The 17,469-nt window shown below is 61.7% G+C and overlaps 2 protein-coding genes across 4 annotated transcripts; one reads left to right on the plus strand and one right to left on the minus strand.

Annotated features, from left to right (window-relative positions):
* The first annotated feature begins 1,364 nt into the window (after positions 1-1,364).
* On the plus strand, positions 1,365-7,638 carry KLHL40 (kelch like family member 40). The gene is made up of 6 exons (XM_037148380.2): positions 1,365-2,697; positions 3,880-4,040; positions 4,299-4,406; positions 4,575-4,760; positions 6,104-6,250; positions 7,127-7,638. Exons 1-6 carry the CDS (start codon positions 1,540-1,542, stop codon positions 7,236-7,238), a joined length of 1,872 nt encoding a protein of 623 aa, XP_037004275.2. The 5' UTR covers positions 1,365-1,539; the 3' UTR covers positions 7,239-7,638.
* Positions 7,639-7,804: 166 nt separating this feature from the next.
* On the minus strand, positions 7,805-17,056 carry HHATL (hedgehog acyltransferase like). Of its 3 annotated transcripts, none has more exons than XM_037148381.2 (12): positions 16,859-17,056; positions 15,037-15,154; positions 14,613-14,680; positions 14,019-14,132; positions 13,693-13,887; positions 13,118-13,327; positions 12,567-12,738; positions 11,998-12,142; positions 11,823-11,858; positions 8,789-8,990; positions 8,298-8,439; positions 7,805-8,094 (listed from the first exon to the last, which is right to left on the minus strand). In XM_037148381.2, the coding sequence occupies exons 2-12, from the start codon at positions 15,140-15,142 to the stop codon at positions 7,973-7,975; spliced, it is 1,512 nt and encodes a 503-aa protein (XP_037004276.2). In that variant the 5' UTR covers positions 15,143-15,154; positions 16,859-17,056; the 3' UTR covers positions 7,805-7,972. The 3 variants fall into 3 exon arrangements, with proteins under 3 accessions (XP_037004276.2, XP_053525564.1, XP_053525566.1); XM_053669589.1 differs by having other exon boundaries at positions 16,821-17,056; XM_053669591.1 differs by lacking the exon at positions 13,693-13,887 and having other exon boundaries at positions 16,821-17,056.
* Between the last annotated feature and the right edge of the window lie 413 nt (positions 17,057-17,469).

The raw sequence follows: 17,469 nt of genomic DNA on the forward strand, positions 1-17,469 counted from the left end.
GCTGGGTTGGAAACCCGCCACTTGCCCTCCTGTCCTTTCTGCAAGATGGACCTCCAGGGCCTTCCCAGGTGCTGTGCTCTCTGGGACCTGCTTGGTGGGGTGAGCAAGCAACCTGCACTGCTCAAAAGCACTGCTCAGGAGGGACAGGCAGTGACTCCACTGAGATCACAAAAAGGGAGGTGACTCAGTCCTGGCCCTGCCTGAAGTCCCCTCTCCAATCCCTCCACCCTCAGGGCCAGAGATTATAAACAAGTGACTCAGAGGAACATGGGAGAATGCCCCATAACAGTTCACGCCAGTGTCCAGGGGGCTAAATTTAACCCACAGCTGTAGCCTCCGGCACTTTGGGAACAAGTTAATTTTGGTGGTGCAGGCTGCTGTGTGTGTGAAGGGGGGCTGCTCAGGAATCCAGAGCAGTGGGGGCATAGGGACTGGCTGCCCTGGGTCTCCATCCTGGTCTCTTAGACTGTAGACTGGGGACAGGGGCCCCAAGGCCAGGGCAAGCCAAGAACGGACTCAGACCGATGAGCATAGACAGCTACAGTCCTGGAATATTAAGCTCTTCGGGTGTCACTTTTCGAACACTGAAGTCCAGGATGCCACTCCCCTGGTATGTTAAAACCCAGGGGTGGGGGGGGGAGCATTGAACACCTAGAATAGCTGAATTCTAGGAAATCAATCTTCCATCATGTCAGATACCTCCCAGTGTTAAAACCCTGTGACTGTGTGCTCCTAGTAATGCAGAACCTCAGTGCCTCCGAACCTCAGCAGAATGGGCTGAGGCCCTCCACCTCTTCATTGGGTAGAAAGGGAAACTGAGGCTCAACAGAGAGACCTGCCCTGCCCCAGGCTCCACAGAAAAGTGGCCACTTGGTTCACCTAAGGCACTCTCCTGCACAGTGGAAGGAGGGTATCCAAGCTGGGGCAGAAGTTGGAAAAGATCTTTTCATTTTAAAGGTGGGACAACAAGGTCCCCCAGTGAATGTCATGCTCAAACTCACTGAGCACGAAACCCACACACGCGGTATCCAGAGGTGGCTGGAGTCAGATGTGCTCCAGAGAGGAAGATAGAGGCACCTGGGTGGAAAGCTCCAGAAGGTGTGGAGTCAGGGAGACAGGGGAAGTGGGACTCTCATTCTTGCCCCTCCCTGATGTCAGGGGCAGAGGCTGGGTCATCCCCTCCCTGGGAGGAGCATAGCCCAACCAATGCCCAACCAAGGAATTGCAGTCAAAGCCCTCATTTAGAAATGAGGCAGTGAGGCCCTCATCTTCCCAGGAAGGCCCAGAAACCCCATTCCCATCCCATGAGCCCCCGGGGCTGAGTCAAGGGTGCCCTGGGAGGGGGCCTCTGCCCAGTTGTCCCCTCTGCGTCATGTGCAGGAGGCCAGGTGGCTCGCCTTACAGGGCCAGGCCCACCTCTATATATAGCCCCAGGAAGACAGCTGCGTAGACCATAGACCGAGCCCGACCCAGCAGGAGAGCAGGGAGTAGAGAGGAGGCCCCTGGCACTCTCAGCCGCTGCACCCTAGGCCACCCACCATGGCGCTGGGCTTGGAACAGGCAGAGGAGCAGCGGCTGTACCAGCAGACGCTCCTGCAGGACGGGCTCAAGGACATGCTGGACCACGGCAAGTTCCTCGACTGTGTGGTGCGGGTGGGTGAGCGCGAGTTCCCGTGCCACCGCCTGGTGCTGGCCGCCTGCAGCCCCTACTTCCGGGCGCGCTTCCTGGCAGAGCCCGAGCACGCAGGCGAGGTGCGCCTGGAGGAGGTGTCCCCGGACGTGGTGGCCCAGGTGTTGCACTACCTGTACACGTCGGAGATCTCGCTGGATGAGGCAAGCGTGCAGGATCTGTTCGCGGCGGCTCACCGCTTCCAGATCCCGTCGATCTTCACCATCTGCGTGTCCTTCCTGCAGAAGCGCCTGTGTCTCTCCAACTGCCTGGCGGTCTTCCGTCTTGGACTCCTGCTCGACTGCGCGCGCTTGGCCGTGGCCGCCCGGGACTTCATCTGCGCACGTTTCTCGCTCGTGTCGCGCGACAATGACTTCCTCGGGCTCTCGGCAGATGAGCTCATCGCCATCATTTCCAGCGACAGTCTCAACGTGGAGAAGGAGGAGGCTGTGTTTGAGGCGGTGATGCGGTGGGCGGCCAGCGGCGACGCAGAGGCCAAGGCCGAGCGCCAGCGTACACTGCCCACCGTCTTCGAGAGCGTGCGCTTTCGCCTGCTGCCGCGCGCCTTCCTGGAGAGCCGCGTGGAACGCCACCCTCTCGTGCGGGCCCAGCCTGAGTTGCTGCGAAAGGTGCAGATGGTGAAGGATGCCCACGAGGGCCGCATCACTGTGCTGCGCAAGAAGAAGAAGGAGAAGGGGAAGGAAGCATCTGGGGCCAAGGCGACTGACAATGGCACGGGCGGAGCCAAGGCGGAGGAGGATGAGGAGGAGGAGCGCGTGCTACCCGGCATCCTCAACGACACTCTGCGCTTTGGCATGTTCCTGCAGGACCTCATCTTCATGATCAGTGAGGAGGGCGCCGTGGCCTACGATCCAGCGGCCAATGAGTGTTACTGTGCCTCCCTGTCCACCCAGATCCCCAAGAACCACGTCAGCCTGGTGACCAAGGAGAACCAGGTCTTCGTGGCTGGGGGCCTCTTCTACAATGAGGACAACAAAGAGGACCCCATGAGTGCTTACTTCTTGCAGGTGCCTGGCCAGCCCTGGGAGGGGGTGGCAGCCCTGGGTGCCACACACTGGGGTCAGCCTTGAGGCCCAGGAGACGCCTGTGTCTACCCGTTAGTCAATGTCATTGGTCTAGGGTGGGCTGTAGACCAGGAGGTTCACAGGCCCTTGCCTCAAAGCTGAAGACAGTCACAGGATGGTCTGATGTGTTCGGGGCTCTAGCCCTGCACAGGGGGTGGGGTCAGGCACAGTGTGGAGGAGGAGCAAGGTCAGTCCTGGTTCTGGGCAGGGCCTTCGCATAGGCCAGGACTGGAGTGTGGAAGAGAGTGTCCCAGACAAAGGACCATCCTGCCTAACCTTCCCATTATACAAATGAGGAAGCTGAGGCTCCGGAAGGACCAGTAGAGCCGGATGCCCAGTCTGAGTTATAGTGTGACGGTGGGATCTCAGAGGGCAGAAGTGGCTTCCTGGTGACGGACCACGTGGGTGTGAGCCAGGTGGGTGGAATTTGGAAACCCTGAAGGGGAGTGTGGTGGGGAAGGAGCCTCATAAGTTGTGCACTCAGGGACATCAAGGGTGAGGGGGGCAAGGAGTAGCCTGATGCCAGGATGAGGCTGGGAGGAAGGGGCAGCCCCACCAGTTACCAGCCAGGGCACAGGTGGGCACGTGGTTGATTCTCTCTGGGCCTCCGTTTGTAAATGGGGATGTTATTCTTCCTGCTTGATAAGGCTGTTTCAGGGTTCAATGGTGGGTATAAAGTGTTCATCAGCGCAGGGCTCAGCCCTCCGGAAACTTTTCAGAAACATCAGCCACTAGTGTTGTTGTTATAAGACTGTCTAGGTGGACAGGGTGACAGACTTGCACTCTAGGTTGTAAGGGGCGAGTGGCAGGACCGGCTGCATTTGGGTTTGCTGTGCAGGGGCGCGGGGTGGACCTCAGGGGTCCTGGCGGAGCTGGCCCATCCTGGTGCTGTAATAGTGATCTCAGGGCGTCTGCTATTCCAAAGGCGGGAGGCGTGGGGGTTGCCGGGCTAGGTTGTTCTCATCCTGAAAGGAGGAGGGGTGCTGTCTCCAGAAACCACCTCCGGGCTCTGCTGGCCCTACTGGGACGCCTGGATTTCTCCGTGACCCGGGTGGCCCGAGGGGGCTGTGCTGGGGCTAGGGCTGGGGGCATGGGGGCGGGAGCTGACTGCAGCCCGGCCTGCAGTTTGACCACCTGGACTCGGATTGGCTGGGGATGCCGCCGCTGCCCTCGCCGCGCTGCCTGTTCGGCCTGGGAGAGGCTCTCAACTCCATCTACGTGGTCGGCGGCCGGGAGCTCAAGGACGGCGAACGCAGCCTGGACTCGGTCATGTGCTACGACAGGCTGTGAGCGCGGGCAGGGGGCGGGGCCGCCCGATGTGGGCGGGAGCCTGGAGGCCCAGCCCGGAGAGGGGAGGGGAGGGGAGGTGGGGAAGAGGAGGGGCGGGCGATCGGCAGGTGGGAAGCAAGTGAAGAAATGAGAGGCCTGGGGAGTTCCGGGAATCTACCAAGTGCGCCCCGAATACGGGATACGTATGGGGGGGGGGGGGTCGGTGGATGCCCAGACAGGGATTGAGTGCGCTCACCCTCTCCCCTCCTCTCCAGGTCGTTCAAATGGGGTGAATCGGACCCGCTGCCCTACACAGTGTACGGCCACGCGGTGCTCTCCCATATGGACCTTGTCTACGTCATTGGCGGCAAAGGCAGCGACAGGTGAGGCTCCGGCCTGGAGTGAGTGCGGAAGCAGGGCTGCAGGTTAGACCGGAGCCGGTGTTGTCCTGGCTGCCCAGGGAGGCAGGGCTGCCGCCTCAGGGGCAGGGCCGAGGGAGGGGGGCTCTGCTCCCACTTCCTCCCTCTCACCGACTGCCCCCCACCCCACAGGAAGTGCCTGAATAAGATGTGCGTCTACGACCCTAAGAAGTTCGAGTGGAAGGAGCTGGCTCCCATGCAGACCGCTCGATCACTCTTTGGGGCCACCATCCATGACGGTCGCATTTTTGTGGCTGCTGGGGTCACAGACACAGGGCTGACCAGCTCGGTTGAGGTGTACAGCATCACGGACAACAAGTATGGCCCCTTGACTCCTGTCCCCCCTCCCCGTCCCAGGCAGGACAGCCAGGGACCCGGGGTCCCACTGCAGCCTCAGCTGTGTGGCTGTGGGCCTATGCCGGCCCTCTCTGGAGAAGAGCATGGCCCCTGCCTTGGGTTTTCTCAGTTGAGCTTGGACATCAGCACAGAAATAGCCCCTCCCCTGATCAGTAGTGAGGTGGGCTTCCCCCCAAGGCGGGGCAGGGGTTGTGGCCAGCCTGGCCTGCAGGAGAGAAGCTGCCAGGGGTGGGGTGCGAGGCGCCAGGTTTCCCATGCAGAGACTCCCACCAGGCGGTGGTCCGGGACTAGGGCTGCAGTGATAACCCAGCTGCCCAGCCCTGGGCGTCAGGAAGAAGACCCCCGGGGTAGGAGAAGGATGCCCAGGCAAAGGAAAGAAGGTGCCAAGACAGGACAAAACGGCAGGCCCATCGTCAGAGCAAAGTCCATTGCTCCAGCTGGACCCAGTGTGGAGGGTGGAATGAGGTGGGGAGGCAGGTACCGGGACTGCAGAGGCAGCAGCGGAGAACAGAGAACGGTAGCCTGAGGGCAGTGAAATGCCTCTGGTGGGTTTTACTAAGAGGCTTCCAGGCAGCTGATGCAGAGATGACATCAGGAATTTCCCAGGAGGCAGGGCTGCTGCTTTATAGCAAGAGGTGCTGGCGGCCCAGAGACGGGGTTGCAGAGGGGAAGGAACGGAGGGGGTGCCCTGCAGAAAGCTGTAGTGCAGGGCTCCTCACCCTGCCACGTGCCCACGGATCTCTGGGAGATCACGTTAAAATGCAAGTCACCCCAGCAGGGGTGTGTGCTGGGCCTGTGGTGGTGGGGGACCCGCCAGCCCTTTGGGAGGATGGCGGTGAGAGCTCAACAGCAGGAGCTGGGAGGGGAGTGATCAGACTGAGGGAGAAGGGGACCAGGCAGAAATCCAAGGGGTTGGAAGCCCAAGGGCCTCTGAGCTAGCAAGTGGGAGCTGGTTCAGGAGTGAGAGGGACACTGGGGAGATCCAGGGTGGATTTCAGGGCAGGTTGGATGGCATGTCAAAGGGACAGTGAAGAGAAGTGGGAGGAGCAGAGAGGATGGGGACGGAAGTGAAGACCAGAGGGAAGGGGGAGGGGAAGGGCATTGGGACACTCTGAGGCCCTGGCAGGGGCACCAGGTAGACACTTATGAGAAGGTCCCGAACAGGAGGTTACGCCAAGAGTCAGAGAGCCTGGGGTCCAGATTTCAGGCGGGTGCAGCCGAGGCTGTGGGTGCCTGGGTGGGACTGGTGCTGGGCTTGCTGAGGCCCCCCCCCCAGTGATTTACCTCCTCACCCCACCCCCCAGGTGGGCGTCCTTTGAGGCCTTCCCGCAGGAGCGCAGCTCCATCAGCCTGGTCAGCCTGGCGGGCACCCTCTATGCCGTCGGTGGCTTCGCCACCCTGGAGACTGAGTCGGGGGAGCTGGTCCCCACGGAGCTCACTGACATCTGGAGGTGAGCCGGGCCCCCGGGAGGCGGGGCGGAGTCAGGAGCAAGGCTGATTGATGGCCCACAGCACTGCAGCCACAGGGAGGCCCCCGGGCAGGCTCATCTGGGGCCAGAGCCTGTGGCTCTTCCACAAGTCCTGGGGAGCAGGGACGCAGCCCCTGTTCAGCCCTGGTTCTCTCCATGAGGTTGGGAAAGTCTGGGCTTGCACACATGACACCATGCCCCACTGTGGGGCCCCACCAGTGTCACAGTCGTGAGCTGACCCCAAACTTGGGGCGCAGACCCATGGAAACAGGTCCCAAAGCAGAGGGGCCCTGAAGAGGCAGCCAGCCTTTCCTCTCCCTTCCCTCCTAGATGCTCAGGGGGCGGGAGGCCCTGGGGCCAGGACTGAGAAGCTGCTGGACCCCGGCCGTGGAGAGCCACTGCTTTCCATGGCTGGTCCTTCCTGGGGGTGGAGGGCGGAGGTTTCTGCCACTCGGGGCAGCTTCTGAACCTTCCCTTACCCCCGCACCCCCCAACTGCTGCAGGCAGCCTCCAGGGGCAGTGCTGTCGGGAGGGTGGTGGTGGAGGAGGGGCAGCACTTCTTGGAGGGCCCAGTAGGGAAATTCTGCACCTCAGGGGAACACCTCAGGGGAAGATGTAGAGGAGACTTTGCTGGAGGGAGGTGGCCCCCTTCCTGGAATGTGGGGTGGCTGTTCTTTGGGGGTGGGCCTTGTGGGGGCTCCTTTCCCAGAGTCAGAAACGCTCCAGGAGCGGACCATTTTCCAGAGCTGGGGCCAGGAGGACCCCTCAAGGGTGGGCCTAGTACACCCAGCCACCCCTCCCTGCTGGGCTTCCTGTGAACTCCGCTGACCAAGTTCTGTGTCCCCGACCCACCCCCAGATATAACGAGGATGAGAAGAAGTGGGAAGGTGTGTTGCGGGAGATTGCCTACGCCACCGGTGCCACCTTCGTACCTGTGCGGCTCAACGTGCTGCGCTTGACCAAGATGTGACCAGCCTGGAGGGCCCTCATGGGCCAGGCCTTCTGGGGGCTCCAGGGAGGAGGCTGGGAGGGGCCAGAGCCCACCTGGATCTGCTTCAGCCAGGGAAGGGAACATTGGCAGCCCTAGCCTCGGGGCAGGGATGAGGAACGTAAGGCCCCTCCCGTGTCTCCACATCGCCGTGTTCTCGGTGCTCCAGCCAGACACACAAGGACGCATCCCAGGCTGCATCCCGGCCCTGCCCACCCCCCCAGACGGCCTGGCTGCGTGTGCCAGTGACTTCCCCACAGGAGCTGGTCCTCGCTTGTCACTGGGAGAGTGTCCCACCAAGTGCTCCCTGCAGCACAGATGAAAGAAAGTCTTTCATAAGAAGAATAAAGTGCCTTCTGAGCCAGCCGCTCAGGGTCTGGAAGCAGGTGCTCCAAGAGAGTGATCAGCCAGCCTGAAGATTTGGGGCTTTAATGTTCAGCTTTTGGGGTACCCAGGTTGGTGGTCTCGGCCCTCCACGTGGGTGTCTCCTCCACACTCTGCAGGCACCAAGAGCCTGCCCCCCTCCCTGAGGCCCAGAACTCCTGGCTCCACATCCAGCTCAGACGAGGAGCCAGGAGAATTGCTGCGGAAAGGGCAGGGAGGGACCCGCCGAACTGTGGTAGAAAAGTCTTTTATTCTCTTGGTCAGGCCCCTTCCGGCCCCGCCTGGCCTGGGCCCCAGGATAGCTGAGCAGAGCTGTCCCTGCCCCCTCCCACCTACTCCGGCTTCAATTTGTCCTTCTGCTCCTCCTCCAGCGCCAGGGTTCGCTCTCGCTCCTTCACCAGCTGAACACCACAGTAGGTGACAAACAGGACGGCCATTGTGGTCTGCGGAAACCCTGGGTAGGAAGAGGCCACTGAAGCCGGGGAGCAGGCCGCCCCGCCCCCATCGGCGACTCCTCTTCCCCTTCCCTGCCTCTCCCACTGGACCAGCCCTCACTGCTGAGTCCCAGGGAAGTGGGGGAGGTGGGGCATTTCACAAGGTCAGTCCTCCAGGATGCTGCCTGGCTTGTTCTGAATCCCGCTCCCTTCTGGCCCTCACCTGTGAGTAGCAGGCGCCGGGCGACCAGCTCTGTGAACTCCAGGCTGTTCAGGCTTACGAGGTTGTACAGGATGATAGCCCAGAAGTTCATGGCCCCAAAGACAGCCCGGACCCTGCGGGACGTCTGCTCCGACAGAGAGGCCTGCCCGGTCCAGAAACGCATTGTTCATGCGGCAACAGGCCCAGGGGAAAGAGGACATGGGTGGTCAGAGGTCTTGCCCACGTGGTCCCTGAGGTCTCAGAGAGTCCCGGGTCAGCTCTCCATCATTGTTAAAGGTGGGGAAAGAGGTCTGGAGAGAGGGCAGCGCCTGACCAACGTAGCCAGGACTGGGTGCTCCACGCCCCACAGATGGTACGGAGGGCCAGATACCCACAGGGTGAGCCGTCGTCCTGACAACCAGGAGGGCGGTGGTGAGAAAGTTCTGGACTGGGGAACCAAGCGTGGCTGGAAGCCTTCGGAGAACAGCAGTGCCCAGCCCCTCTCCGCTCACCTCGATTCGTGCTAGGGGCTCCCACTCTGCCAGCTTCTGCACCCAGAGCTCAAAGTTGAGGCCAAAGCAGTTAAGGACTGACCACAGGTAGACAATCTCACAAGGCCCAAGCCACAGAGTGGTGATGGCGAAGGTGGCCACTGTGGCCACCAGTTCTGGGATCACGGCAGAGTGCTCCCCGCCGATGTGGTCGTACACGTACCTGAGGGAAAGGTGGGAGAGGGGACCAGTGGCAGTGTGGGGAAGGGTGGGGAGGGCACAGGCAAAGGACCCACAGCAGGACAGCCATCCCGGATCCCAGGCACATTCAACATTCCCGCCCACAGGTGGCTTCTCTTCCTCTTCCCAATGTGGGAATTTGGAGCACTCCTCCTGGAGCTCCAGCTGCCCTCTAGCTGTGTCCACTCAGTCCCCCAGTGATGTCCTGCAGACCCAAAGCTCTGAAAGTGGTCTCCGGCATCTGAGTCTGCAGCCCAGTCTCCTCCTGACTCGTCTACCCAACTGTCCCCAGACATCTGCCTTGAACGACAGACTTCCCCATCCCTGCCCAAGCCCACTTTGCCCCCATCTCGGTTAATGACACCACCATCCATTCCAGGGGCCTCAGTGCCATCCTGGATTCCCAATTCCCATCTCCAGCCACATCCCCACCAGCGAAGCCTAAGGGCTCCTCCTAGCCCTGACCTCGTCCCCCCACCTCCACACGGCCACCTCCGTCCAGGCAATCTCTCCTCGCACAGAGAGTGTTGCACGTCTCTTAACTCATCTCCCTACCTCCGCCTTCGCCCCCTGCCCTCTGTCCCCCACACAGCAGCCAGAGGCATCTTCTGAGAGTGCACCTCGGATCACATCACTTCCACAATCAAACCCCCTCCTGATACCTCCCCCCCACTGTAACTAGAATAAACTTGACTTCCTTACTGTGGCCAGGAGATCCCATGTCCGCTGGCGTCTGCTACCCGCTTGCCTTCATTCACTCCTTCTGACCCTCAGCCGCAGCGGGTTCCTACCTCGAGGCCTGTGCACTTTTCCCCCCTCTATCTTGAATCATCTTCGCCAGATTCCCTTCACTCACCTCTCAAATATCGTCTCCCAAACGCTGTTCTGTTTTTCTCATAATGCTTACCACCCTCTAAAGTTGCGTATGTTTGTTTGCCTGTGTGTGGTCTGTTTCTCCCCGCTAGACTGAAAGACCCATGAGTTCAGAGACTTTGCCATGTTCACGACCGTATCCCCAGTGCCCAGAACAGTGCCTGGCACATAGCAGGTGCTTCAAAAATAGTTGTTAAATAAATTCAGCAGGAGACCCAGTGGGCAATGCCCTTGAGCTCATTTCCAGTGGTCTCTTCTCCACTCCACCTCAGCCGCCCACTCCTGTGACCACACCCCAACTGTCGCCACTTGAAACTTCACTCATTCCCATGCTTCACCCAGCCCCTCCTGGCCTGCCCCCCAGTTCCAGCTCTCCAGTCTCATTAATGCCCACCCTTCCTCATCTTGTGACCCCTCCTTAACAGGCTCAGATTCGGTGAGTCATTGTTACAAATAACCTAAAACCCCATATTTCTCACCCATCTGGGAGAGGCCGGCCACCCACTTTCTCCTCACCTGCACCCAGGAAGCTAAGTGTTGATGGGGAAACTCACCCCTTCACATGAATCCACTACCTCCAACCCACCTGGGTTCTCAATGCCAAGTTTTCTCTAGGCAGGTTCTCCCATGCTGTGCAGTGGACACGCCACCCTTATCTCTCCTTGCCCAGTATGAGTGGGTGTCAGGGGTTCTAAGCAGGAGGGCAGAGGACACACAGATGCCACCTCCCTCCACGTCCCCAACTCTGTGTCTCTCAGCTGATGACCTTGACTCCTACTGCATGGAGCAGACCAGAGCCTTCAGGTGGGGCCCCTCGCCCTCTACCCCCACCTGCCCTCCTTCTCCAGCACACCAGCTTCTCTTCCTCCTCCCCCGGCTCCGTCTCCTTCTCCCTCCTCAGGGACCTCACTCTGTCAAGCAGCCCTCGGTCCTGCATCCCAACCTCTTCCTCTCTGTGGAATAAGTGCCCCCAGCACCCAAGCTGGTCCACTGTTTCTTGTCTGTCCCCTTCGACCACCCCACCGTCTTCCCCGTCAGCACCAGGCTTTCTCCAGGAGTCGTCCACAGCAGAATCTCCCCGCGGTTCCTCAGTTTCTCCTCCCTCCTCTCCAGTGAAAGGCTGACTAACTGCCACCAACACTAATGCTCGCCCTCTGGCTTCCTTGACCCCAGCGGCACCTGACCCTGTGGCCCCCACCAGACCTGGGTGGGCTTCTCTTAGTCCCAGCGTGTCACATGCCTTGTTCCCTGCCCCATGCCCCCTCCTTTCAGTCCTTTCTGCGTGTTATTACTTCTCTCCCCTCTGCGCCCCCGACTCCGCCATCGTCCAGAGTTCTTCCAGGCCCAATCCCGGCTACCCCTTCTTTTCTCTATTCTCTCTCCTTGGGACTCATCTCTCCTTGGGGTGCTCAGGGCCCAAAGACCGCCCACCCCTGTAAGCTCAGAGTTCCATCCGTCCCCCAGACTTCGCTGAACCGCCCCCTGAGCCTGCTGCCAGGTTCCAACCAGACATTGCTCACATGGAGCCCCTTTCTGGAAAGCACCCCTCCATCCTCCCAGGCTGTGGGTAGGACCTGGGATAGCCATCTCCCTCTCCCTCGAGATACCTGCGTCGCTCGGCCAGGTCCTGTCCGGGCCGCCTGCTGTGTCTCTCTGCTCCACCGTTTCTCTCACCTCCAGGGCCCCGAATTTCCTTCTCCTAGACCTGTGCCACAACCGCCTCACCGCCCTCCCGTCCCTGCTTCCTCTGGCGGTGATGGGGGGTCTTTCAAAACCTGGACCAACCGCAGCACCGCCCACGCAAACACCTGCCCCATGACTGTGCTCACCGGCCCCGCCCACGCAAACACCTGCCCCATGACTGTGCTCACCGGCCCCGCCCACGCAAACACCTGCCCCATGACTGTGCTCACCGGCCCCTCCCCTGCGCACCCCAACTCACTTGCAAAGCCAGTCGTTGATGCCTCGGTCAAAGTGCCTGTAGGAGGAGGGCGGCTGGGTGTGAGCCAACCATGAGCTCCTGGTGGGGACCCCGGGTGGGGGGGGGAGGGCGTGGCCAACCATGAGCTCCTGGTGGGGACGCAGGGGGAGGGCGTGGCCCCACCACCCGCACTCACGTTTCCGAGAAGACGTAGAGCGCTGTGATGCACTTGGGCGGCTGGGGCGGGTCCAGGTGGTCCAGGCGCGCCACCGTGTTGACGACACCGAAGAGCACGGCCGCCTTCACCCAGTCATACACCAGGTTCGAGTAGGCGAGGCCAGCTGGGGACGGCGTGTTGTCACGGCCTGGGGGCGTTGCGGCGGCCTCCCCACCCCAGACACCCAGATCCAGGTGGGCTGCCCTCCACTTCCGGCAGGATCTTCCCAGGTCCAGGGAAGGTCCTGCTGCCCAGACCGCCCCCATGGGCACCCAGCTCCCCACTTCCTGGGCTCTGGCTACCCCAGGGAGACCTCATCCCAGTGTGGAGATCAGTCTGAGGCCCCAGTGAGGTGGAAAGGGCTCTGTCCCTTATGTGTGGCCTTGTGGGACAAAGCAAACAAGTCCCACACATTTTGAAGAAGTCCCTGCTGCTGCACTCTCAGGTAGGTGCCGTGCCCCTTGAGGTGTCAGCGTCCCCAGCAGTGACACTGTGATGGCACAGATGGCACAGAGCCCCATCCCTTGTCGGGGCCCCTGGGCACCCACCGAGAGCACTGTCCGGCAAGCGGCTAGCAAACTTGAGGTCGCTGGGGATGGTGAGGATGTAGAAGAAGTGAAAGAAGATGTCCACAGCCAGGATGGCCACCACGCTGAGGCCCGCCTGGGCCCGGATGTGCCACAGCTCACCCTCACGCCTCACCGGCTCCACCTGGCTCACCTGGGGGTGCCAAGTATCCCAGTGGGGAGTCACCAACTGCTTGGGGGTCTGAGTGCAAGGAGCACTTGGCTCCATCCTGGCAGCCTCGCCTGGGGGTGGAAACACTCCAGGGGGGTCACTGCCTTGGTGGGGAGACCCAGTCCCATCCTGGGAGCCCCAGTTCAGTGAGAGGGGAGCCCTGTCTGAGGGAGCAGGCACATCTCCATCCTGCGATCCCTGACTCAGGGGGAAATGCAGTGCAGTTCCGGGGTCTGAGGAAGGGAGCCATGCCTGAGGATGGGGACACAGCCTGCCCTGGGCGTCCTACGAGTGACCGGGAGCCCCTGTCTGCAGAGGGAGAGCCAGCCCAGCTGTGGGAGCCCACAGAGTGTCCGCTCACCTGGGCGTGGAAGCGGTCGAAGGTCATGATGGGCCCGAAGAAGAAGAAGGGCAGGTAGAAGTTGTACTTGAGCAGGTCAGCGAGGGAGTAGCGGCGGTCAGGGTGGGCACAGCTCTCCAGCGCAAAGCTGGTACAACGCAGCACCGTGAAGCCGCTGCCCCCGTGAAACAGCACCTCTTGAAGATCAAAAGTGCCCGTTACAAACCCGTTCTAGATGGGAGAGAACAGGCCGCCAGCTCACCAGGTGCCCCTTGTCTGTGGGGGCCCACCCAGCTTGCCCCAGGGGCCCCGCCTGGTCCTGACCCTTCTTTCTCCAGGTCCAGTCAACATGGGCTGCTCAGGGTCGGCTTATGCTTAGTGCTGGGGATAGAGCAGGGAATGAGCTAGACACGCCCCTCCTTTGGTGGAGGTGACCACCTTGTAGGCAAGGCATACTCCAAGCTCAAAGTCTCAGAGACAGCTGGGAAAGTGAAGGAATTGCTTGGGGGAGACTTGGGAGGTAAGGTCTTTGGATGGGTGAGAGGTTTGGGGTCCTATCCCTGCACCCACCACTCCAGCCCCTCCCTGTTGCGCACCTGCCAGGAGATTAGGGGGTCCAGCTTGAAGGAGGCAAGGCTGACCATGCCGAGGCCCAGACAGAGCCAGGGCTGACCCAGGAGCGAGGCCACATAGAGGCTGACACAGTGGCCAAGCAGTAGCAGCAGGTACCAAGGGCCCATGGTGCCGGCCACAGCCAGGGCCCCGTACACAGCATATGTCCAGGAGCGGAGCTGTGAGCGGGAAGAAGGCCGAGTTGCCCTAGCCATACCCATGGGGCTGGGACCTAGCGCAGGATTCCCACAACCCCTGTGGCTGAGGAGGGGCCAGTGGGGGAGGCTTGGGTGGCTCAGGTCATGCTCACCTGGGGGGCAACCATGCTGCAGAGTTTAGCAAACAGCACATGTCCGGAGAGGGCGAAGACAATGACGTTGCGGAAGGAGGTGAACCACATCACCCACTCGAAGTCAGCCACGTCCTGGGGCGGGCCAGGCAGGTTAGGGTGGGGCAGAGGGGCTGGGTGGGCTGACCCTCGGGCAGGGCAGAGTCCCAGCACTGCCCCAGCCCCCGTGTTCTTCTTACAAATTAGAGCAGACCACGGCTGGAGGGCCCTGCCTTGCCCTCTGAGGGAAGTACCAGGCAGGGAGACAGAGAGGAATGAGGGGCACCGTGCAGGCTGCCCTGCCCCTCAAAGCTCCCCTCTCCGGGCACATTGCCTGACACCTCAGCATTATTGCATTGTTCCTGGGAAGGACGGTGCCAGAGGCCACTGCTAAGGCACGTCCTAATTTACTTCCTAGGTGGGCAAGGGCTGGGCAGGAGGGGCTCAAGCCAGAGCGTCCCCACTGGGAACCCTCTGAGCATCTGGGATGGGGGAGAGTTAGGGAGCGTTTGGGGTCAGAGAAACGAGCCAGGGGTCAGGCACCCTAGTCAGGGACCCTGGGCGTGGAGGACCTACCATCTTCCGACCAATGTACTCCCAGCCCGGCCGCACAGACTCTCGGAAGGCCTTCCTCTGGGCCCCATCTGGAACAGAGTGTGCGTGGCCTCAGAGGAAGGGCCTCCTCCCCATGGCTGTGCCCGCACCCGCGAGGGGCTGCCCCTTCCCTGGGAAGCCTGAGCCTCTCTCTGCTGAGACTTCCCTCTAGATCTCACTGTGTGTCTGGTCCCAGGTCCCCCGAGTGTCTGAGTCTCTCTCTCTCTCTCTATGACTCTGTGTCCAGGTCCCTGTAAAGCTTCGCAGGTGTCTCCCTGTGACTGTACCTGGCTCAGCCCAGCCCCCAGGGCCGAGGGAACACCTTGGACCTGGAGCCTCTAAGTCTCTGGCCTCGCTGGTTTGTGGAACCCTGAAGGTCCAGGAAGAGAGGGGACCCAGCTATTACCTTGCGAAGCCTCCAGCAGGCCCTGGCCGGCATAGGCCAGGGCACCACTCAGCACCAGGGAGTACAGGCCCAGCTCCGCCGCTGGCAGTGCCGTCTTGACGCCCATAGCCTAGAAGGGCTGGAGGAGATGGACTGGGTGAGGGCACCGCTGACCCCCAGCCCTGCCTTGCCCCCGACCTTATGGTCCCCACGGAGGTGGTGAGGACCCCATTCTTGAAACTGCTACCTTGCCCCTTGGGGTGTCATGCCATCATTCTCCTGCCCCTGCCCCAACTCCTCTCAGGCCTCCCCTTGTCCTGGCTGCTGCCCTGGCTACCTCCTTTCCCACTGACATCCGGAAATCGTAGCCTCCACCCTCAGCCTGCCTTCCTCACTTTCGGTTACTCCCCACACCTTGCCGGTGGCTGGTGCCCACCCTGTGCTCAAACTGCCCCTGCCAAGGCCTCGGACACCCTTCACGTGGAGAAGCCCCATGGGCATCACTGCAATTTGTTTCTGGCCCTCGGAGTCCCCTGCCCCTCAGTGCCTAGTGAAGCCCCGCCCCCCCCTTCCCTCCCTGACTTCCATACCTTCCTGAGCCACCTTGACTTTCTATGATCTCCCCCGGGCTGGCCCCTCCCACCAAGCCTCTGGCCTCTCACTGACCCCCATTGCCCCAACCCGCCCTCGAGCCCCAGCCTGCCCTGCCCCTGGGCCCTGCCTGTGTCCCTGGCCACCCGGGGCCGCTCTCCCAGCGCTCTGTGTGTGCAGGCCCTGGGTGCTGGCTGGGGGCTGTGCTATTTGAAGAGCAGCCCTGGGGAAGCGGGAGTGGGGCCAGGCGGGCACAAGGCGAGTGCTGGCTGCTGTCCAAGGTGCTGACCAGTCTCAGGCCCGGGGCGAGCCTAACCACTCCCTTCTAGCTGAGCCTCCCTAGTCCCCAGGAGTTCTTTTGGGCCATCTCTGGGACCTCAGCTAGCACTGATTCCCTTTCTATCTGACTCCAGCTTGACCTTTCCGAGGGTCCCATGGATGACGGGCTCAGGGCCCAAGTCAAAGGGAGGAACATGTCTCGGCACCCTGTCAGGACGGGCTGAGCCAAAGGTAGCAGGCGTGGCCCTGTCGCCCACCCCCTCCCCAGGCCCCTTCCAAATGTCCCTCACTGAGTCTGGAAACGGCTGCCCTGGGTCGGCACTGTCCCTCTCATACAAGTGGAGGGGCCCAGGACCAGAGAGAGCTGCAGGACCTGTCAAGGTCACGCAGCCAAACCGGGACCCGGGACAGGACGGAGAGTTCTCAGTCAGCCCCTCTGGAGTCACAGATGAGAGAAGACCAACACTGCTGCCCCTTCCCACACCGGAGGCCACGGGCCCGGCTTCTGCCGGCCCAGCCGGAGGGCTGAGCTGCTGCGGTGTCGGCGGTGGGGGTAGGGAGGCCCCGAGGATCAGGTTAATGGAGCAGGAGCTTGAAACCGGAGCAGGGTGAAGAGCCCGCGAAATAGCTTTGTCAGCTGCCTCCCACTCGCCACTTTCCAATTTTAGCTCCCCATGGCCAGAGCGGGGTGTCCCCAGTGAGGCCTCTGTGAGCGGGGCCAGCGCTGGTCTCCAGCCTGGGACCTCTCCCAGTAGACCCCCAGACCTGGGCCAGCTGGTGGACACGCAGGTCCCCCCGTCCCCTGACCCTGCCTGCCTCGGGTACACCTGGGGGCAAAGCCCACTTTGGCACCTGAGACCTGAGACGAGGAGCATGGGGTGGGCTCTGAAGGTCTCAAGGATCCCACGGTGGCTGCACCCCCGCCTGGCACTGACCTTGAGGAGGCTGTGAGGGACCCTGGCACACTGCCCACCTCAGGGCTCCGGGGTCCTGCGTCCGACCGTTTGTCCGTCCGACCAGCTGGACTCTGGGGCCAGGGTGGAGTGGGTCCAGCTCTGGGGTCCCCACCCCCTGGAGGCTATGAGAGGTGAGTGGTGACAGCAGGAGACAGGGGAGGAGGAGGGCCGGGAGGAGGTGGCCGTCCCGGAGCGCCGCTGTGCGGAGTGGAGCGGAGCCGAGTGCTGCAGAGCTGCTGGCCCAGGGAGCTGCGGGGAGGATCTCAGCGGGGGGCGGGGGAGGGGAGGGGGTGGCCAGTGCCTCAGATGGGGACACCTGGGCTTCACTTCAACCTGCCCCTCCTGGTTTCTAGAGCCTGTGTCTCCCTCTCACTGCTAGCCTGGACTCCCCTCTTCCAGGAAGCCTTCCAGGTAGCCCCTACTTGTCTCTCCAGGCTTGTGATGCCTGCCTGCACCACACACACACACACACACACACACACACTCTCTCTCTCTCTCTCTCTCTCTCTTTCATGCTCAGCCCCAGGAACCCCAGCCTGCACCTTTACAAGTGAACTCCCAAGGGCTGGCCCAGGGCAGACCATCTTGCTCTGCCCTGGTCCATCTCATCAGACCAAGAGCCCTGGCT

Source organism: Artibeus jamaicensis, unplaced genomic scaffold (assembly GCF_021234435.1).
Source record: "Artibeus jamaicensis isolate MK-2021 breed Jamaican fruit bat unplaced genomic scaffold, CSHL_Jam_final contig_519, whole genome shotgun sequence".
Classification (NCBI taxonomy): Eukaryota; Metazoa; Chordata; class Mammalia; order Chiroptera; family Phyllostomidae; genus Artibeus; species Artibeus jamaicensis.

Coding starts and splice junctions, on each gene's coding strand:
- KLHL40 (XM_037148380.2), top strand. CDS start 1,540: ATGGCGCTGGGCTTGGAACAGGCAGAGGAGCAGCGGCTGTACCAGCAG. Junction 4,041..4,298: donor GTCATGTGCTACGACAGGCT/GTGAGCGCGGGC, acceptor CCTCCTCTCCAG/GTCGTTCAAATGGGGTGAAT. Junction 6,251..7,126: donor GAGCTCACTGACATCTGGAG/GTGAGCCGGGCC, acceptor ACCCACCCCCAG/ATATAACGAGGATGAGAAGA.
- HHATL (XM_037148381.2), bottom strand. CDS start 15,142: ATGGGCGTCAAGACGGCACTGCCAGCGGCGGAGCTGGGCCTGTACTCC. Junction 8,440..8,788: donor AGCCCCTAGCACGAATCGAG/GTGAGCGGAGAG, acceptor TGGACCGGGCAG/GCCTCTCTGTCGGAGCAGAC. Junction 8,095..8,297: donor CCGGCGCCTGCTACTCACAG/GTGAGGGCCAGA, acceptor CTTCCTACCCAG/GGTTTCCGCAGACCACAATG.